The 22,380-nt window shown below is 40.1% G+C and overlaps 2 protein-coding genes and 1 long non-coding RNA gene across 7 annotated transcripts in view; 1 reads left to right on the top strand and 2 right to left on the bottom strand.

The window, feature by feature from the left end:
- Positions 1-112: 112 nt before the first annotated feature.
- LOC117460567 (carboxypeptidase Q-like) overlaps positions 113-22,380 on the bottom strand; it is a 28,912-nt gene continuing 6,644 nt past the window's right edge. The window contains exons 7-11 of one of the 2 annotated variants that reach the window (XM_034102083.2): positions 18,963-19,074; positions 18,155-18,246; positions 17,828-17,923; positions 16,243-16,348; positions 113-1,266 (exon numbers count right to left, since the gene is read on the bottom strand). In XM_034102083.2, coding sequence (XP_033957974.1) covers positions 1,106-1,266; positions 16,243-16,348; positions 17,828-17,923; positions 18,155-18,246; positions 18,963-19,074 — 567 coding nt within the window. In that variant the 3' untranslated portion in view covers positions 113-1,105. Of the gene's footprint in view, positions 1,267-15,059; positions 16,071-16,242; positions 16,349-17,827; positions 17,924-18,154; positions 18,247-18,962; positions 19,075-22,380 lie in introns of those variants that run through there. The other variant, XM_071205844.1, reaches the window with a different exon arrangement.
- Positions 4,842-6,554, bottom strand: LOC139435492 (uncharacterized). The gene is made up of 2 exons (XR_011644734.1): positions 5,161-6,554; positions 4,842-4,940 (listed from the first exon to the last, which is right to left on the bottom strand). It is a non-coding gene; the product is annotated as an uncharacterized lncRNA (long non-coding RNA).
- LOC117460569 (uncharacterized) lies at positions 9,802-15,095 on the top strand. 4 transcript variants are annotated; one of them, XR_011644607.1, is made up of 4 exons: positions 9,802-11,557; positions 11,769-11,902; positions 13,548-13,725; positions 13,881-15,095. XR_011644607.1 is itself a non-coding variant. In XM_034102086.2 (3 exons), exons 1-3 carry the CDS (start codon positions 12,746-12,748, stop codon positions 14,078-14,080), a joined length of 648 nt encoding a protein of 215 aa, XP_033957977.1. In that variant the 5' UTR covers positions 11,909-12,745; the 3' UTR covers positions 14,081-15,095. The 4 variants fall into 4 exon arrangements, 1 of the variants encoding a protein (XP_033957977.1); XR_011644606.1 differs by having other exon boundaries at positions 9,802-11,659; XR_011644605.1 differs by having other exon boundaries at positions 9,807-11,902.

The raw sequence follows: 22,380 nt of genomic DNA, 5'->3' as shown, positions 1-22,380 counted from the left end.
TCTTCTTTCCACTCAATATGTACGTCTCATTTGTCGTCATCTTCCTCTTTCTTTGAACAAAAACAACACTATCAGCAACATTCAGAGTATTAAAGCAGAAGAGCAGACGGGGTGACGTGGTAAAGCAAACGATAATACTTTAATTATCATATTACAACACAGCAATGGTGTGTTAAATCTTACCGAACATCCTTTAAATGTTAAGATGAGTTCATTCTTCTTTCTTATTCTTCTTGAAATTGATGAAAACATTGGGAATTTAGAGAGTTCCACATTTTATTATTTATTAGCTCATTGCTGTTGCCTGTTAGATTTTTCAGCGCACAATATAAATGCATTCAGACAGATACAGATTTAAACAGTTCCACATTTTCTCATAATACTTATTTATTAGCTCATTGTTGTTGCCTGTTTGATTTCTCAGCCCAAAAGATAAAAGCATTCCGAAAAATAAAGTACCTAGCAAGTCCACTATTCTAACTTTCTTGGTTTCTTGTCCCAGTCAGTAAACCATACTTTTTAAATGAGCTTTTCCATGAACAAGATCAAATGTTTCTGTGGTTTTAAGCATAGTGTGCTCTTCTCTGCTCAAAATCATTATAAAACATTTAGTAGAATGGTCATATAATAATAATAATAATAATATAGATTTATTTTGTTAGCGCTTTTACAGGTGCTCAAAGACGCTTTACAGATATATCAGCATGTGCAATGTTGATTTTACATGCCCTATTTTAGTCCTGGTTATCTTGCTTAAGATTTAAGATAACCATGGAACCGCCCAGAGTAAAAACATTATGTCAATCTATTGGATATTTATTCTCAAACAAACTTATTGTTGCAATGACAATGTATTTTATTGTAAAATGGAAAAAAACAGGTTTGTGCTGAAATCATGCAACATTCTACTTTTAATCCACTCTTGGATACACTCCTTTATCTAAGTATGATTCACATTCACTGTGTAAACAAAGATTCCCTGAATCAAAACATTCAATCTCATGTAAATAAAAAAAGAAGTTTGATTTGACTGTTTGTTTCAAATGAACCCGTCCAGTTCACAGTGATCTTGTGCTGTTCCCTGGGGCTCAGCATCCTGAACTGGTTACCTGGGCAACATGTCCTGTAGGTCGGCCACCACATAGGCGACCACGGCCCACAATGCCGAGCAGAGGTTCATTTCTTGAGGGTCCTGAACGCTCATGGTGTCGCCTTCACTGTGGTGGAACCAAAAGTAACGACTGTCTGCCACATGGAGGCTAGCACCTGGAGGAGATATTGAGAAATATATATTTCAAACTGTTCCAGTAAATGTTACATGCTGAAAATTGACATGGAATTTAAAGTTCATTTATTTTACATTGGAAAGGAAATTGGTGTAATCCCCAAGGGCATTTCTGTGGAGGAGGAACTTGTGTCTGACTAATACAAGGAGTGGTACATAACTCATCAAAGCTGTTGACCAACTCTGACCTAGTGTTAGTGAAACAAAAGTCACTCAGAAATTCATGGAGAGAGAGAATGCAGAAGTCTCATTTTTAATTAAAAGAAAAACGATTTTCACTTCTAATTGCTGTGATGTTTCTATTTAAATCATCTTTATCTTCTGTCTGCTTTGGTTTGCTTTTGTTTTAGGAAACAAGTGTTATTCTTAAGTGTGGAAAGAAACAACATTTGTATTAGTTTATCTTTTATAATTTACCAATGTAGGGGAGCTTTAGTTTATGAGCTGAAACACTAAATACTAGGGCTGTCAAGTTAACGCGTTAATAACGTTTTTAACGCGATTAACGCATGTGTATTTTTTGTCCTCAGTCGCCCCGTAGTTTCAGAGCGCATCGACTTTAAAATACCATCTACAAGCTGATGCTGACAGCCCCGCTCCTGCCGCCCGCAGACCACACTTCCACGCTCACCGACAGGCACCGACTGGCCATTGGGAGGACTGGAGAGGCTTCTCTATAGAGAGGCGAAGTCCCTCCCTTTCCGGGAGCCTCCATGGGACCCCGGAAGCGTAAAATTATACATTGAAGTCAATGGAGAGAGAAAGGTTATCTTTTGATCCCGTTTGAATTGTGCCACGAATGACACATATGATGTTTGTCAATTTAAAAGAATATTTTGCAATTCAAAAAAATTAAAATGTGTCGTAAAACTGTGAAGTTACACATTTTTTTGTGTGAAACCGCTGAGTGAACTACAGGTCTCTTGGTCTCGCACAATACGCGTCACCATCACAAAGACGGCCGTCACGTTAGCAAATGTCACCTGTTTCTTTCAGAATGAGAATAAAAGTATAAAACGAGGTGACTACAAGTCTGGACACGTTGAGAGCTGTACATACACGAAAGGGGAGTTATTCGGTTCTGTAAGAGCAGCGGGACCGGCTTTACAAGATGTTGGTGAGTAATATGAGTGCAATGTGTAACGTTAATGTCAGCTAGCTAACATTAGCTAACAAGGTACACTAACGTGTTTTGTTTCAGTAACTAGTTTTCTCCTTTAGAACTTCGTGGTCTCTGTGTATGCTGTGGATAACATTAGTGTTCACAAGAACAAGGTATACTCCCGTGTTTTGTTTTAGTTGCTCTTCAGATTGAAACGGCCAGTTTTATATCGACTATACTGTATGTGTGATCTCCTTTTACATCTCGTTGTGTCATTTGAGTTTATTTGCTGTGTGTAGATTCAAGGGTTTTGGTTATCTTGTCAATTTGTTTGGTTATCCAGGCACAGCTGTGCGTGACTCCCTCGGGTACACTGGTATGTGTTTTCCTAATGTAGAGAGCATTGATTAATTAATAAACTACACACTGAGTCTAGATCCTGACCAAGTCCTTTTTTATTGTTGATCAAATGTTTTTCAAAAATGTATTCATACACATTTAGAAAAATACAATGTACAATCACAACCAGTACAACACACATTACAAAAAATACAGAAAAAACAAACAATAACAACAATCAGACGAAACTATGGAAAAATAACCCCTCCCACCCCCAGATCCGGACCATCCTTGTATTATTGCTCATTCAATCTATTATAGCATGCTAACAAACATGGTACTTTCTTTATTTGTACAGATCTGCATGGGAGGCGATGGCGCGATGCAGAGCGCTGTCTGTGATTGTGCACGGGGGATGTACAAATGCAGCCACGCTGCAGCATTGGCAATATGTGCCATGTGGCAGATCAGCTCCACAGATGTTGAGTGCCAGTGGAGGAAGCCTGGCACTTCCAAAGTAGTCCAGCCGGTGTCTCAACTCTACCAACAGTGAGAAAAGACATACAACCCACTGGCCAGAGACATCGCCACTCAGGATGTAGACTGGTTCAGGTCTGCACTGAGGGGCGCACAGTGTGGCATGGCATGGCTTTTGTCACCTGAGCTAGAGCCGCGGCCTCAACATCAGGCCATTGTCACCGTGCCGGAGCTGGTGAAGGGGGTCGGGGGCTTGAGGCAATTCTTGCCTCAATGCGACTGAGCAGAGACCAGCAAGCTGCCATCCAGACAGCCACCGGAGGACAGCGGACAAAGTGGCAGTTACACAGGCAGGGCAGGTTGACAGCCAGCAAGTTTGGTTCTGTGCTGCGGTCGGGACTTTCATCCACTCCACTCCTCATGAAGAGGGTGCTCGGGGGGTACAACTTGGACGGAGTCATGGCTGTCAACTGGGGGGTTGTAAACGAGGCCGAAGCGGTGAAGGCTTTTGTGCAGGCCTATCAGGAGACAGTGTTCGAGTCTGGTCTCTTTGTGAGTGAGTCGGTGTTTTGGGAGCATCCCCCGATGGACTTGTGCAGCCATCTGCCCTGCTGGAGGTGAAGTGTCCACCATCATTATATAGGATATATATATATATATATATATATTTGTATACATATCTGTAAATTGTATAATTTTATTTGATTTAAAAGTATTTTTGATCTCTGTCTATAAACACAAACTGAGTAAGATTGACAATAAAGTTGACTTTGAAAAATATATATATTCTTTATGAAAATAGTTGACTGTTGGAGAAATGAATCCAAATGAAACGTTGGACTGAACTACAACTACGCCTTTAAATCTCTACGGACTGTTTTTCAGTGGGATGGCAAGTTCCTATCTTTAAACATTTATTAGTTTTTTCTCAGAACAGATTTGATTTTCTGAAGTTAATTTAACTTAACCATGTAAGGTCATTATTAAAAAGGTACAATCAATTTGTTTAGGGTTGAATAAAATAATGATAAACATTTCATTTGGATAATTTACTGACAGAATAAGAAACTCAATAATGCTCTACTCACCTGTTCCTTTTTATAAAGTGAAACAGTTGAAACGATAGATTTTAGTAAACTTAAAAACAACCTTCTCCAAAAGCTATCAAGGAATATACCTAATACTTGTTTTAGAACTTTATTACATATTTTTATATAAATAGTTTGAGTGATCCATAATTGACAGAAGCTTGTGTTTACACTGACCTGTCACTCATATATTAATGTCTTTGTAACTTCAGTAAACCACGACCTCACTCATTTCTTTCATCAAGGTTCAGTAAACTAAGTGACACATGAACCAGTTTAATAATTATAATAACGTAGGATTGCAACTCTTTGAAACTGTAGGTGGCTCTTAAAAGAGCCGTTGTGTTTGGGTGTGCTGGTCTCAGGTCAGTCTAAGCCCTCTCTCGCGGATGCGGCGGGCCAGCTGGATGTCCTTAGGCATGATGTTGACCCTCTTTGCTTGGTTCATCTTACTGAGGGGCAGCTACATGGATGTCGGTGCAGTCCACAATCATTGTGCAGTTGAAGGCAGAATGAATGTATTATCGACTCAGAATGAAGCACAACTTCATGTCATACAACACATTGACTTTATTTGTAATTGTGTAAAAAAATAAAGCATTGATTAGCAAGCAGGACCTGCAGGAACAGAGCACGGTGATGGATGGAGCTGGGAAGAGAGAAGAATAAAGAAAACAGATCAACTTCATTATCGGATATTAAAAATTCAATTTCAAAACAAGTTGCCGCTCCTACAGTTTTCTAGTATGTAAAGATGATTTCACTTGACCTATGCACAATATCACACTCAATACATGTGTGTCTCTGGGGGGTGCATTGTGCCTTTGATGTATATAAATAATATACCATAACCAAATACTATTACGTACAGTGGAAATCAGGTTGCCAGAGCAGGTCAGTGTGCATGTTCCTCAGGGTCTCAGCAGTTACAGGTGAGGGAAAGGAAATAAAAGAGAAAAAGGTCAGTAACAACACTTTGAATAATTATCTCTTTTAATAATGTTCTATCAGTAATCACTCAACTACTGTCTTTCCAACAAACAGATTGACTCACTATCATCACGATGAAACACGTCCAGAAGAATGGACCACAGATGGAAATGAGCTATTAGCTATAATCTGGCATATTGCATCTCTTCTCTTTGCTGAGATTAATGTTTGTGTATGCATGGTCCTTCTATAAATAAATACATGTCATGCAAAGCTGCCTGCCTTCCTTCCTTCGACTCTCCCTGAACTGCCTGATCTTTTAATGTTCAATGTTAACCATTTGAGCAGATAGCATTAAGTAGAAAAGATCGCAGATGCTAATCTGCCGTTAGCCTACCTCCCGCCCCTTTAGCACCTGGCGATAGGTTCCTCTTCAAATGTTTCAGAAAATACTTAACATCATGACTACTCTTACTGTTTAACATTTGGGTTCACTTCATGTTAAGGCTAATACAAATGACAAGACAAGTAATGTGATGCTAACTAACGTGCTCGCTACTAGCTATGTAGCTAGCTTGACTGTGTTCCATGCACAACATGTGTATTACCTGAGATCTCTGATCCAGCGACTCCTGGTCCTTTCATCAGACGGGAAGCGATAGAACGAGCTATGATCTATAAGTATGATCACTTATGTGATTGCAACCTGGTACAAAGCACACAGGCATCTTGTAAAAGTGAATTTATTTTTAGCAATCTCTTATTTATTGGAGGGAATAAATCAGTTATGAGATCTTCTTCTTCGCTTTAATTACGAGTCGCAACCACTTGGAGCATTATCGCCTGTGACATCACTTATGCGAGCCAGAATGGGATTTGGGATTTGTAGTCTTTGTAGTCGCGTATTTTTCATAGTCTTATATTTCAACAGTTTTACGACAAAATGTGACTTTTTTTACATGGAACTTATTGTTTAAGATTGACAAACATCATATGTGTAGTTCGTGGCACAATTCAAACCGGATCAAAAGATACGTGTTCTCTCTCCATTGAATTCGATGTTCATTTTTCGCTTCCGGGGTCCCATGGGCCGGAAGTAGATGGGCGTGACTTCGCCTCTGTCCCTCCCTTTCCGGGAGCCTCCATGGGACGAGATGGGTCTGTCTGCAGACCGCAGCAAGGAGGCGTTTCCTATAGGGGCGTTTCCTATAGGGGCGTTTCCTAACTTTTTTTATCCAGCTGCTTTTATAAATCCTCGCAGAAGAAGTCATTGTTCTAGTGATGGAAATTCCGGCTCTTCTTGCTGAGCCGGATCATTTGGCTCACCAAGAAGAGCCGGCTCTTTCGGCTCCCAAAGGGCTCTTCAGTTTACCACATATTATACCTTTTAATTAAATCAAATGTAGCCTGTTTTGACTAATGATTTATAGTGTACACATTATCACTTAAATTATTCAAGACATCCTTTGTACTAAAGTATTCAAAAGTAAAAATTACATGTTTAATATAAATTATTTGCTGTGGCCAATTGTTTTCATTGCATTTACAGACCCGTGTAACTCTCTGATACCACCCAATGAATGCATTGACTTGCTTGTAGAACCACGCTACACAAAACAGATGGCAACACCTATAAAAACTATTTAAAAAAAGGGGCTACTGTATCAACCTATATAAAGTATATAAATATAGTTTTTCTCCCTGCAGGAGAGGGGAGCGTGCTTTGAGATCAACTCAGCGGTCCAGACATAGACATCATAGCTACGGCGACATATATTCAGTTGCCAGTTACTTTTGGCATTAGGGCAGGGATATCTTTCAAGGTTTGACATAATGAATTGTGCTACTTTTAAAGCAAGCAACGATTTTCAAATCTGTAATCAAAAAGCTCCTCAAAAACACTATAGAAGCAGTTCCTGCCGTTGTTACGTTAGTTCAAACAGTAACAACGGACTACTTTTCTTAGCGGATGCATGTCAATTTAAATCAATACAAAAACTATTTTTTAAATCAATAAAATCTTTTTCTAAATCCATAAAAGCATTTCAATTATTATTGGGAGTCATGTCGTTACTTTGTTGAGAATGTGGCCATGTGTAATAAGCGGGATAATGTCCACATTGCACATTGCATAATGTGCCTTCATGCCGATCTAGATCCCTCCGCAAAAACAAAACAAAAAACGTCTCGTTCGCGGGCGAGAGCCGGCTCCCGTCGTTCACTATAGGAAACGCCCCTATAGGAAACGCCCCTATAGGAAACGCCCTATAGGAAACGCCCTATAGGAAACGCCTCCTTGCTGCGGTCTGCAGACAGACTCTATTGCATGGGACCCCGGAAGCGTAAAATTATACATTGAAGTCAATGGAGAGAGAAAGGTTATCTTTTGATCCCGTTTGAATTGTGCCACGAATGACACATATGATGTTTGTCAATTTAAAAGAATATTTTGCAAGTCAAAAAAATTAAAATGTGTCGTAAAATTGTGAAGTTACACATTTTTTTGTGTGAAACCGCTGAGTGAACTACAGGTCTCTGGTCTCGCACAATACGCGTCACCATCACAAAGACGGCCGTCACGTTAGCAAATTCCACCTGTTTCTTTCAGAATGAGGCGAAAAGTATAAAATGAGGTGAAAATCACTACAAGTCTGGGCATGTTGAGAGCTGTACATACACGAAAGGGGAGTTAGTCGGTTCTGTAAGAGCAGCGGGACCGGCTTTACAAGGTTTCGGTGAGTAATATGAGTGCAATGTGTAACGTTAATGTCAGCTAGCTAACATTAGCTAACAAGGTACACTAACGTGTTTTGTTTTAGTAACTAGTTTTCTCCTTAAGAACTTCGTGGTCTCTGTGTATGCTGTGGATAACATTAGTGTTCACAAGAACAAGGTACACTCCCGTGTTTTGTTTTAGTTGCTCTTCAGATTGAAGCGGCCAGTTTTATATCGACTATTACAGTATATTCTATACTGTATGTGTGATCTCCTTTTACATCTCGTTGTGTCATTTGAGTTTATTTGCTGTGTGTAGATTCAAGGATTTTGGTGACATGAACATGACCATCGCGGAGGCAGTCCAGTTACCATCCTTCTGTCTCCGTGAGGAGGGTGGGTCATACATCACCCATACTGGCAGGAAATAAAAGAGAAAAAGGTCAGTAACAACACTTTAAAGTAACAACACTTTGAATAATTATCTCTTCTAATTATTTTCTCTCAGTAATCACTCAACTACTGTCTTTCCAACAAACAGATTGACTCACGCTTACTGTCATCACAATGAAACATGTCCAGAAGAATGTCATGCAAAGCTCCCTGCCTGCCTTCGACTTGAGATCTCTCTTCTTCTTCTTCTTCTTCTTCTCTTCTTCTTCTTCTTCTTCTTCTTCTTCTTCTTCTTCTTCTTCTTCTTCTTCTTCTTCTTCTTCTTCTTCTTCTTCTTCTTCGCTTTAATTACGAGTCGCAACCACTTGGAGAATTATCGCCTGTGACATCACTTACGCGAGCCAGAATGGGATTTGGGATTTTGTAGTGTTTGTAGTCGCGTATTTTTCATAGTCTTATATTTCAACAGTTTTACGACAAAATGTGACTTTTTTGACATGGAACTTATTGTTTAAGATTGACAAACATCATATGTGTAGTTCATGGCACAATTCAAACGGGATCAAAAGATACGTGTTCTCTCTCCATTGAATTCAATGTAAATGTTTCGCTTCCGGGGTCCCATGGGCCGGAAGTAGATGGGCGTGACTTCGCCTCTCTATACTCAAATTTCCCCTCCTCGACTCCTCGGTCCTCCGGTAGTGACCCGGAAATGAAATTCAGCGTGCCATTTTGAAGGACATCTCATTTCTCTAAATGCACACCGAGGACCGAGGATCGAGCGCCGAGGAGGCTCTCTGGAGGAGCTCTCACCGAGGATACACTGATGGTTCCTCCACGGCTCCTCCGCGGATGCATTTCCGGGAACGGTAGAAATCAGTGACGCACGGCCGGACTTATCTCAGCCAATAGGCTTGTTTGAGACACCTTGCGGCTCTCCTCAAAGTAGACGAGGGTAGCCGAGAGTAGCCGATCGCAGGTGTCAAAAGGTGTCAAAAAGTTTGTCTTAAGTCGGACAGCTCGGACTCGGAGTCGGCTTGACTGGCTGGGTTTGCAATGGCGGAAATTCCATGTTACCCACTGTAGACAAAGGTGATCTCCATTGCTTTATATAGGTTTGTTAATTCAGTCATGATGATGAACCACACCAGTGACTGGGTTCCATAATTAGAAATGCTCCTCCCTCTTAATGTTTGCAAAACTGATAGGTGGACAGGCTACAAATGATCAGTCCCTTCAGATCCGCACACATGAAGCTTCATGAGCATGCATTGAACAGACCTGCTGCTGTGTTAATTCTTTAGCTGCCACTTTAAGCTTTATGATGTGTACAACATGGATGTAATTTGATTTAATCTTGCCATTTTAAATGATGTATTCAATAAATAAGGTTAAACCAAATCATTACATTACAATAGATTTTATTTTAATGATTTGGTTTAACTTAAAGAGAAACTTTATTGTTATTGCACATATTACAGGTACTGAGACAACGAAATGCAGTTTAGCTTCTAACCAGGTGCAACAAGCAGTGAAGTGGAAAGTAATGTACACACCTACAGAATAACATATAGAATGAATTGAATGATGAATAAACAGTGGGGTATGAATACACTAGATATCAGCCTGTGAGCAGTATGAACAGTGTGTATGAATATGCTAAGATATATAAAGTATGAAAACGCTAAGCAGTATAGTATAAAATATATAGATATTAATTTCATGATGATAAACATTGTGGAACAATGATGAAAAATGGGAATGGATGTGGCGACGTAAAACTGACACAAAACAACAACAAACTTTTGCCAGCCAATTGGAGAGTTTCATCAGCAGCACGTGGTAAAAACCACCAATGAGCGCTCAGCTCGAGATACCAGCGAGCCGTTTCCCATCAAGCATTTCGCTTCCGCAGCTCGTGGAGAGCAACTGCGCCAACTCGCCTCGCCTCGCTCTCAAGGTTGCGGGCGTCTTTGTCCCGCGAGATTTCAAAGTCTCATGTGGGCGAGCCTCCAGAGCAAGTCGGACAAAATGACTAACCATCATGCAACGCACTAGCAAGACGTTGATCGCAACTGCGCAGGTCTGCGCAGGTCTTGCTTGTCTCAAACAAGCCTAATGACAGCTCTGCATGCATCCTCTGGATATTATTTTAGAAACCGCTTTCATCGCGTCGCGATGTTTCCAGAGAGAACAGCTGTGAGGTCCGTGCAGAAAGCAGAGCAGTGTGTAAAATATATATCACTCAGTATAACAGGCCTACATTACTCTCTTTATTTGCTGTAGTTTAGTAGATAACTACAAACAAAGACTCGATATTTTTCTAAAACCATTTAGTGCTTCACATAATAAAATACACAACGGCTGTAGCCTGATTATGCTTTAGGAGCTGCAGGTGTGTGTGGTACAGTGTGTAGATGCAGCGGACAGACAGGTCTCAGTTGGTTTGGTGTCCTCTGCTTACTTTCAATACTTGTAAATAAAACTTGTGGCCCGTAATTTATTGTCCTCATTGTAGCGACCAGAGAGGGGGGGGATATATCCAGTCTCTGATAGTGTTACGTTATTATGAGAGTGCTCTGTTTGATTCTGAAATTACACATATGATGATGTTTGTCAATTTAAAAGATAATTTTACAAGTCAAAAAAAAAAAATGTGGCATAAAACTGTGAAGTAACACTTTTTTTGTGTGAAACCGCTCAATGAACTACATCTCCCATCTCGCACCACACACCAAGACGGCCTTCACGTTAGCACATTTCACTCCTTTCTTTCAGAATGAGACGAAAAGTATTAAAAGAGGTGAAAATCACTACAAGTCTGGGCATGTTGAGAGCTGTACATGCACAAACGGGGAGTTAGTCGGTTCCGTAAGAGCAAGCATACGGGACCGGGATTCTGGGATTTGTAGTCTTTCTAGTTGCGTATTTGTCATAGTCTTATATTTCAACAGTTTTACGACAAACTGTGACTTTTTTTACATGGAAATTATTACTTAAGATTGACAAACAACATATGTGTAATTCGTGTTACAATTCAAACGGGATCGAAATATAATCTTTCTCTCTCCATTGACTTTTTCCGAAATAAGGTCCCATGAGTCCCACCGGAAGGGCTGTCGGCAGCCTAAAGCTCCCCCAGGAGCCGGAGCTAAACCGAAGAACCGGTTCTGAACCTGAAAAGCTCTAGCACGGAGCTTGAACCGGAGTTGCGTTGGTGTGAATGAGGTACCAGTCACATCTATGTTTTTGCGTACTCTAACAACGATGTCGTCCAAGGGAGTTAAACGTTGTGTTGTTGTTGGCTGCAATAATATGAACAAGGGCAAGGTACTGCATGCACTGCCATCTCTGGAAAAATACAGGAATCTGTGGCTAGAGTTTATTTTCCAGGGACATGTGCCAGAAGACTACAACAGATTTCTGCTTGTGTGTTCAGAACATTTTGCCCCGGACATGTTTATGAACTTCACTCAAGTCAAAGAAGGATTTGCCTCCAGACTAAGGCTAAAACCGGGATCAATACCCACCATCCGGGACCAGGCCAGTGAGGCCACATCCAATTTGGAAGCTGTAAGTTTTTATTTAGCGGTGTTTTTCCTGATAAAGCTATTCTAGCATGTAGCATGTAGCCTCACTGTATCAATGTCGTCTCAAACCCAAACAGTAATCGGTTAGGTGTTTATATGTATTTGTAATATTTTATTTTGTACGCTCCGCTGTCTTTGCTTTTATTTTAATTATCAGGCATTTGATAACATGCTCAAACATACTGCCGCAATGGCGATCTGTGTGAAGGCTGTAAAGCCACGCCATAGCAGATAACACAAGTATTTATTAGTATTTTGTATCCTCTAAACTCATATAAAGTAAGTTATAATAACAAGCGTAATCTTCTGTAGCGAAGTGCCGTTTTTTGCAGCGTTATATGTACAAGCTTTTATGTGTTTACTTGTTAGCGCATATGAATTGAAATGGATGTGCGTGTGCACGACTGTTAGGATCTATGGGAGAGGGGGGAGACACACCACGAGACAGCTATCATACTGAATAAATATGTACTGTGAATGTATGCAAACATGTATGGCATATGGCTGTCTAACAGAAGTTAAATTCATTTTTCACTTATTCTGACAATGTACTTAACCCCAAATCAAATAACCCAATTAAAAGAGTTGTTAAATAATAGTGAAGTCACGTTATAATAACAATAACTCATCTCTCGAGTTTTATTTTTGAGCTTTGCCAAAAGCCACTGTGTCAAGTGTCCTACTTGGGTTGCCGTCCGGAGTTGTCCAATATGGCGGACCATCTCGCACATGCGCAGTACATATCTGGCAGGATCGGGTACCTGACAGACGTTAGTTCGTTTTTAGCTTGGTTAGCTTATCCTCTCGTGTCATTCAGCGGGGCAACATGGATCGAAAATGTTCCTATCCGGACTGCAGGAGCACGGAGGGCTTGCACCCCCTACCCCCCGACCCGCAGCTGGCCCACCGCTGGCTGCAAGCTCTGGGTCGGTTCAACACCCCCCCCTCCTTTGTTCCCCCCTCCTCTGTTTACGTGTGCTATCTCCACTTTACGCGCGAGAACTTCTCCAATTATGGAGAGCTGGAAATGGAATTTAAAAAGCAGCTTCTCCTAAACCCTGATTCTGTCCCTACCTCTGCACACGTGGTGCCACAGGTGAGGCTTCCAACCCAGCATATGCAAAATAAGCACATAGGCTACTGTGTGCACATTATCATACAGTATATATATATATATATATGTATATTTAACACACTGGTTTCTGAGCTTGCCTGATATTAGACAGTTAGTTTTGCTAACTTACTAAATGTTCCATATTAGTGAAAGATTAGGCGACACATCTATAATAAAGGTGTATTTTTTTAAGTTACCAATTAGATTTACAAAAGTATTTTGAAAGTCTAAAGATAATTTCATTCTCTTTCGATTGCTTCCATGTCAAGTGAACCAATGACTCCAAATCCATTCCAAATACTATTTCTTCACTGGGCAAGTAGGATAAATTGTTGTTGTTGATTAATTGGATTGTATTGCCTAAGGAGAGCAATGCACAGATATGAGTAAGAAGACCAGAGGGAATATCTGTGGAATAACCAACCTAAAACTCGCATTCAATATTTTAGCATGTTATTTTAAAAGATATTTGTGATGATGGATGTATAAAGTGTCACTGTTTCCCTACGTTTAGGGTACCGGGGACAGTTTCTGTCAAACTTCGCCTGCTGTACGACACGTAGCCTCCCAGACTGACCCTCCAGAGATAATATCAGACACTCTGCTATCCATAAAAACAGAACCTCTAACGAGAAGATCAGTCGGCACACAGTTATCCAAGAGAACTCTGCAGAATCCCGTTCGCAGCACAGGTTTGTAGTCCTACACATCATCAAGTAGCTATGTGTAAAATGTTGTTTCCTTTTTTTGTGTATTAACTTTAATACTACTTTAAAATGATAATACCAAGTGTTCTCATGAATGTTCTACTGACATAATGACTTGTTTCTTTGTCTTTACTTTGAAGCCACCCAAGCGAGAGTGCCCGGCAAAGATTGTGGCGTCTGCACCCCCACCTTCCCCTTGGACAGTCCACTGCTGCTCCTACAACCAACCATAGTTAAGAGACCACCAAAGAGACCTCGGCTCAGCCTATCAGACGAGGAGGAAGGCCCCTCAGAAGGCTGTTCGTCTATGGGGATTAATGAACCAGGGAATTCAACATGACTGTGGACTCTTTGAGCAAGACAGCAGGCCTTCAGCCGCTTCATTGGAACTGTTTAATAATACTGTAGAAAACTGAATGCCTTTTAGGCAACTCATTCTCCCATTTGGTTACTGCATTAAAAATGGGGTTTGTGGTCTGCCTGGCTAAATGTGTAATGTGTTTTTATTAACTCGTTGTTCCTCTTCTTTATATAGTTATACCTCAATGTTTTTTTCTGAGAACAGTGCGGTTTGGATAATGCAATATCTACCGGAATCACAAAGATAGAAACAAGCTAATTCCTATTTTTACTATCAATCCATCAGGACTGAGGCAAACTGATATGGATCAGTACAGCTTTTCACCATCATTGCTAATCGAGGGATGCTGAATTTAAAATGTACAAGCGTATCAGGGGAACGTGACATCTTTGATCCATCCATCCATCCATCCATCTTCTCCCGCTTATCCGTGGTCGGGTCGCGGGGTAGCAGTTCCAGCAGAGAGCCCCAAACTTTCTTTTCCCTGGCGACATCAACCAGCTCTGACTGGGGGATCCCAAGGCGCTCCCAGGCCAGCGAAGAGATATAATCCCTCCACCTGGTCCTAGGTCTACCCCTTGGTCTCTTCCCAGCTGGACATCTTTGATATTTACCCAAAAGGACACTTTTTTGACTACCAGGTTCAGTTTCAGCTCTACATGTGCTTTTTCCTGCAGCTTGGAGCTGGTTCATTTACTGTATTTCATGTTGAAACAGTAACCAAAAGGGAAAAGATATGTCCACACAGATTTAAATGTAGCTTTTGGAGCTACTGGTTATGTGTGCCAAAAAGTATTTCGAGCAGGCCAGCAGGAAAACTGAGATTTAATCTTTAACCTGTGAATTGTCAGTGGCCGGATCGGATCCTATCTCACAGGTTTCTTCACTTAACTTGCTGTGTTCAGAGATGATTATCTTTTTCATTTTTATAGGAAAAACATACAGTACATGTTCGATATGTGTTGTTATAAAACAAAGTTCTCTTTATTCATAATGTGTCGTGTTTATTTATTATTCTTGTTTAGTAGTAGTTTAATGTTCATATTGTTAGCACACACTCCAGGGGGGAATCTACTAAGCCCTGTTTTTGATGATGTAAAAAAGACCTTGATTGTAGGCAAGATAATTCACCTAACATACAATTGATAAACAACTTAAAAGGCTTACAATATGTTATGTCAAATTCATTTCAGATTCAACAGAATGAATTTCAATGAAGCTGAATTCAAGATAAAATAAACATTCCAGTCGATAAAGGACAATAAAAAAAACGCATCTGTAAAACTGTACAATATCATGTTACTGGAAGATTTTGGGTCACGAACTGTAAGACAAACCCAATCTTTAACTGTTGGAGTCAAGAACATTTTTATTTTATTTAAAGTGTCATGAAACAAAGTGGGCGTGTAGCTAATTATTATAATGATTGAGCAAAAGGTTAAACAGGAACATCTGTCTATCTCTAAACTAGTGCTATTGTAGACGGTACTTACACAATGAGTACATAATGTGTAGTTGCTCAATTGGTCTTATCTTATATTTTGGTTTTCAGTTCCTCTGCAAACATTACTATTAAGATGTCCCTTAGTAAATCAATTTCCTAACTCAACTACTGTAAAAGTGTCCTCTACATCTCACCTGACAATAGCACAAATGGATTTCTCCCTCAACTAGTTCTCCTAGTTTCTGATTTAAAGCTGGTATGTACTAAAAAGTTCAAATCAAATGTGTTTACGTTAACCTGTCTATAAGATACACAACATCTTTCCCTTTACGTTGCAATTTCACTTCTATATAAGCTAGTCAGATTCAAATATCTTAAAGCCACAATAAAAGGAATACACTGTCAGATATTAAGTACATGAATGGTGAGGGTTCAATCTGTTTCTACCATCATCTATTCAATAAATCCAAAATCAATATACATTTTTACTGTACTGTGTCTAAGTTCATCAATGAGGATGTGATTCTGTATAAACAGCAAAAAGAAGAGACGGTATTAAACCAGAACCACAGAAATAAGGATGAGTTACTTCCTCATTTGAGTGTTTCTGCATTTTCTGTTATAATATAAAATATCCTATCATGATCATTTGTTGCTAGTGGCAGACAGATAGAATAGACATATTGATTTAACTGACCTGGTACTCCTGCCTTTAACCACGGGGAGATGTCTGTCCCTTCTCCGTGTGCCTCCAGTTTGGTCGTATTAATGGGAGCCAACAGTTTAACCACTTCTGCCATCACCTGTTGGTACGGATACAGTTTAGTGCTTTTTAACACAATCTGTTGTACACCAGCAATTTCTAACAAGGCTCGCTCAAATTTAAGTATTCTATTTCAGAGATTTACTAATGTTTACATTACATGGCCTTTGTTATTCAGACACCATACTACAAACCCATTGTAAATATTAAGAGACCATCTAACCGCATGAATAAAAGACGAGTCATCCTGTGGTTACATGGATCTTCAGCATTTACATGCTCAACAGAGACTATACTAAGGTTACTGTCAGTGTTCGAAATGGGGGGGAGCTTGGCTCCACACAAGACTTTGAGATAAATAGGGGGAGCCCAAAAAAAATGGTGCATATTTGTGTCACACAGATTAGAAATGTTGAGTTTCTGTAAACACAAGTTCTTGAAATAAATAATAGTCATTGTTCATTACAGTTTCTGAATATTTGTTTTATATTTGTGAATATTTCTGGGTGTTGCCATCTGTACGTGCCGGCGCTGCATTCTTTACGATACTTACGTTGCTATGGTTAAGGTGGTGATGCTGGCGCGGTATTTGACATTTTCATATTGATATTTTTTTAACTCTGGCTTTGTAATAAAAATTATGGCAAAACGAAAACAGCCAAGCCTCGCAGCTTTTGGATTCACAAGCAAAGAAGCGAAGGTGTCTAAAAATGACAACGTAAATGGAACAACTTTTAGTTGGCCGGCTGTAAGCGGCGTTAGGGTTGAGTTTGACAGCTCCACACGAGGGAGAGGCCTGCCGATGCGGAGCCTGAAGAGGCTTCAACAACGGCCACAGCCACCGGCGCCACCTGCACTAGCGAACCTGACGATGCCCATGACCTGCTTTTTAACTGGACACAGAAAAAATGGAGTGAGTGGAATGAAAGGTATCCATTGCTTTTCATAAAAAAAAAAAATTTGGATGTGAGATTTGCAAAGAGGCAAAACGTATATTGATCTCCCTGCCGCTCGCAGAAAAATCCACCTTTGTGCACCTTTCACAATAATGGAGTCAGGGAAAAGTCAGCAGTGATCAACAGAATAACCTGCAGAAAAAGATTTATAAGCACCATAAGAGCCAGGCACACGAAAAAGCGATCGAGATTTCGGAGATAAGAAAAAAAGATGTCCTACCAAACAAGGCCTATTGGCAATCAATGTTGATCTAATGCAGGAAACATATACATCTTTCAGTCAACAGAGCGTGCGTGTGGCATATTTAGTAGCAGGATGTGTACTGAAAAATAGGGCTCCCCCGAAAGCAAATGGGTAATTCGAACACTGGTTACTGTAAATGCAAGGTTCAATCTGGAGTTTAAAATGTTCAATCTAGGAAGTCAAACATAAAACATCACATTTACTGGACTGATCACTAATTCATCAAACCTTCCAGAATCTTGTATTTTAAAAAAATACACACTTTTTAACCTAAATAAATACATTCTGATAATCTTGTGACCTGTTTTTCAATCCTAACCTTTCGTGCTGCATCACTGCCAGTAAACTGCAGAGCCTCCGGGGTGAATGTCCCCAAGTCAGACTCCATGACCAGGTCAAAGTTTGACATGTTCACCTGTGTGGGAGAGAAGAAGAACATAGGGGAAGGGGACTGAGCATGGTGAAAGCATAAACACATAAAAAACAAATGTGTGTTTATAAAGATAAAACAAAAATCCATATTCAGTCCGTGACCAACTGTATGATCTTCATAAGAAACATCCTGCTTCTTACCAGTAGTAATGATAAGCTTTACTGCTTTTACTGTGAGTTTTCTGTCAGGTACTGCAGTAGTAGTATACAGTACCTTGTGTAGATCAAAGTACTGCTGCGCCCCGACCCCCCCCTGCTCCTCAGCGGTCCACAGCACCGCCCGCAGGGTTCTCCTTGGACGCAAACCTGGAAATAAATTAAGATTAAAATCAACACAATAAGATAGAAATAATTTAAGAGGAGAGAGACTGCAGCTCCAATGAACAAAACGGCCATGTTTAGTGATGAATGGTCTTTTTAACCTTTCTTTAGATAACTAGTAGGCTATATATATATATTCCAGACTACAACACTTTTCATCACTGGATCTGATTCTGTTGGTTTGATGATCATGTCCCCACTTTTTCGGATGCATTATTTTGTCCAGAAGAATACTGTACTGTATATCCGAGCGTGTTCCCTTATGCTGTGTGTCTTTGTTCCTCTACAGTTGGAGGAAATTACTGTTTACAGTCGGAGGAATTGTTTTGTAACTTGTCCCTTAGTCGGAAATTGAATACTTCCTTGGAGTTTGTTGAAACACCCATGTAGAAAATGTAGTTTTGTTCCATTTGATTATGGAGCTTTAGTATATTCTGCTTTAGTAAATTGTCCTACCAACTGTTAGAGTTGTTGTAATTTGTTTAAAAAGAAGACAGTTGATCTTTGAAGAGCAAACAGGTTGCATAAAGCTAAATAATAAAGTCAATAATTTACTTGACATTGTTTGCTTCTGAGCTTGTGTAGGCTTGCTGCCGTCTGTATACTTTGGATCTATCTCTGCAGTATGAAACATTGTTCGTTGTGTGGAAGTTTATCTGGACGGTACATTTGTTTATACAGTGTCTTTGTTTCTATATTACCTAATTCCTTGATGAGTGACAGGGCCTCCCAGGAAATCATGGCTCCGCCTCCATCATCCATGGCGCCCTGACCCACATCCCAACTGTCCAAATGGCCGCTCAGTAAGACAACCTAACCGAATGTATAAATAAAGAGATAGATAAAAAAACGAAACAATATATTTGACACTGTGATGGGAGACTTCTGCTTATGAATGTATCCTGAACTTTTTTTCTCTGGATTGAAGTGTGAGAGACTAGCACCGGATAACGCTCTCTGAGCTGGTGATGCTTTTTGACAACAAGGGCAGAGGAACAGAGTCACAAAAACAACAAAAAAAACAAGACAAAACACACACAGTTCAGAGAGATATCCACATTTCCAGGAATGTAGAGGGGTGGGATTCCCGTCAGTGGGATTATCCTGACCCGATGTTCCAGGATAAAAAACAAAACGAGCTCACTCTGGACAATGACCCAGATGCCACGCATTCCATTACACTGGAAGGAAGTGTTTCTCTTCTTATACAACTATTATGTGTTTTTAGCCAAGCTGGTGGCGCGGCTTTGAGGCCGGCACCACTTAGGTCCAGACTGAAATATCTCCAATAACTATTTAATGGTTTATCTATACATTTTGTACACTAAGACTTGACTATTCTATTAGCACCCCCACTAGGTCAAAGCGTTTGCTTATCCAGTGATTAATCTGCACATCTACAGAATTTACCCATTGCACACTTAGATTTATGATCAGTGCAAATCCAAATCAATGTCAAGTACCACAAATAGTTATATGTCGTAACTAAATAACAGAAGCCTTAACACCAGGAGATAAAAGATTTAGAAAGGAAAAAAGGCCGAAGATGTCGAAATGAAGTGGGTGGAAAAAGTCCTCGTGACTCATCACTCTCAGATGACCGATTGGATATGAAAAGGCTAAACTGTGGAAATGACTCACCAAACCTCAAATGTACATCTTTCTGTTAACTGGGCACACACACCGCACACACACACTCACTTCAACCACAGCTGATGCTACTGCCAGCTGAATCAACGTCCAAGAGCCAAAAATGATGTCAGCTATGACATTTGTTTTATTTCCCTTTTCTGTGCGACCAAACGTTGGTTACTTGACAGACTGTTCAGTTAGCAAAGAAAACCAGAGTAATGTTTTAAAAAAAGAACATCACATGAATTACACATATTTAAAAATGCTGTAATATGTTTAAGCAATAGCTCACGACAGGCCGTGGTATATGCTCATTATATCACAGCTAAGGGGCGTGGTTCGGCCCGACATGAAGCTACATTTTACTACACAGAAAATATCCTAACAAATAACGTTGTGCGCGAAAAATCACGGTTTAGGAGGTTGAATTGACAAGTAATAGTCTGCTACTAGTATTGCTATACTACTATGTCTCAAAAACGAATATTAGATTTCTTTAATGGCCCCAAAGCCAAACAACCAAAAAACCCTATCGACTCGGAGTCCCTGCATGTGGACACAGACAACTGTCACTCCAGCAACCCGGAGGAGAGAACACCCGCGGCCGCGGCTCTTGTTAACGACGTTGCCCCTGTCCAGCAGCTAACAACAACTCAGTTGCCCTCGGTGAAGAGCCTTGCCAGCCCAAGGACTTTACATTCCCTGCCAGGCGGTTTGGAAAGGAAACATTCACCCGATCCTTCAATTCAGGCTGGTTTAAACAGTGGACATGGCTTCACCATAAAAAAGAAAATGATAATGCGGTGTGCTTCTTCTGTTGCTCTGCAATAGAAAAGACGCTCGTCAGTGCAGACAAGAACAGGGATGGGAGTTTTGTTAAAGGAGGGTTTAACAACTGGCGAAAGGCAGGGGAAAAATGTAGGGAGCATGAGAAGTCCCATCAACACAGAGAAGCTGTCAACAAACTAGCAGCATTAAAACGAACACCAATTAATGCGCTGCTCTCACAAGCTGTTGCTAAAGAATAAATGACTGAACAGACTGTGACTTATTTCCACCACCCCTGAGCGCAAGACCACCTTCAGTGTTCTGTAGCCTATGCTGTGTGCGCACGAAGAGAGGGTGAGAGAGTGAGAGAGAAGTTCAGAGTTACTCGTTATTAATATTTTCGGATGGTTGCTCTGTGTTCACTTAAATAAAATAAATAAATACGTTCATTTAGTGCTTTTCTAGCATATCGCATAGCCGAATTCACAAAAATGTGCAATTGTGTAAATTGTCACTGTAGAAACCTATGATTATTCATGTAGGCCTTTTCCGTTTTAATCTGTTTAATGTTACCCTGCATCTGTTATTGTTATAAAATCCGGTGCGCAGTGCACGCTTTAAAGTTCAAGTGCGTTGTTATTGCTACCCGGCTGCGTCTCAATCAACAATAAATCGTCTTCTGATTAGAAAAAAACCTGCTGCATTTTGTGTGTGAAATTCCCCCGCCCTCCCGCACCCCCAGCTCTGACTGACTTCCCGCGTCCCTGATCTGATAGAGAACTGTAGCCAACAAGTCCTCCAATTCATACGACCAAATGGGCCGATTGTTCAAGACCTTATTACGACCAAATATGTCGTTTGTTCAAGCACTTAATACGTCCTATAATTACGTTTTAAAGTTTTCGCCCTCTAGTGCTCCCGTTGAATGCTAACGTTACAGGTGGTCGTTTATTCACAAATAACCCTCTCTGTAAAATCCTAAATTGTAGGATAGTTTGGCCATTAAAACGCTTTTTGATTAGATTTCTAGCGAGAAGTGTATATTGTACTTTTAGAATCCACGTCCAGTCGATATGTAGGATCTATAGTTTGATAGATATTACGAAGATGATTTGAGATATGCGGCAGCCTCCATGTAAAGTTACGGGTTGAAAACAGTATTTTCGGTCTCGACGTTTTCATAATAAAACCAATGATCAAATGATTTAACAGTGATATCTGCAGTACTCATCAACTAAAAAACATCAGTTTATCCTTGTTAATTATACGACATTTATTGGTTTAAATTGTGTACAATGCTTTTGTGTTTTTCCCATAGGTTTTTCTCCTTCGATTCTGAGACACACCTTTCATTTTTCAGAGGTTTTGATAGGCTAAAACATCGATTGTTTTAGCCGCAATGCATGTCGAGATATGGTGTTTATCCGATATGAAATCGGAAAAACATATTTTTTAAATAAAATAATACTTTATTATACTTTGGAAGTCATCACATAACGGTATTGTAATACACGGTTCAGCTGCATTAAATATTACATATCTGCCGTAGATATTTATTTATAGAGCCCTGATCAGAAGACCTTTTGACAAACTGTAAGAAATGCCGCCAAAACTGAATACGTGACGTGGATCATAAATATATTAGCAATTAAACAACATCTTCCATTTCTTTTCACACAATACGTCTCCTTGCAGTATCAACACTAATTCGGCTGACTT

This window comes from Pseudochaenichthys georgianus, chromosome 16, assembly GCF_902827115.2.
Source record: "Pseudochaenichthys georgianus chromosome 16, fPseGeo1.2, whole genome shotgun sequence".
Lineage (NCBI taxonomy): Eukaryota > Metazoa > Chordata > Actinopteri > Perciformes > Channichthyidae > Pseudochaenichthys > Pseudochaenichthys georgianus.
Note: the sequence above shows the minus strand (reverse complement) of the source record. Positions and strands in the feature narration are given on the sequence as shown.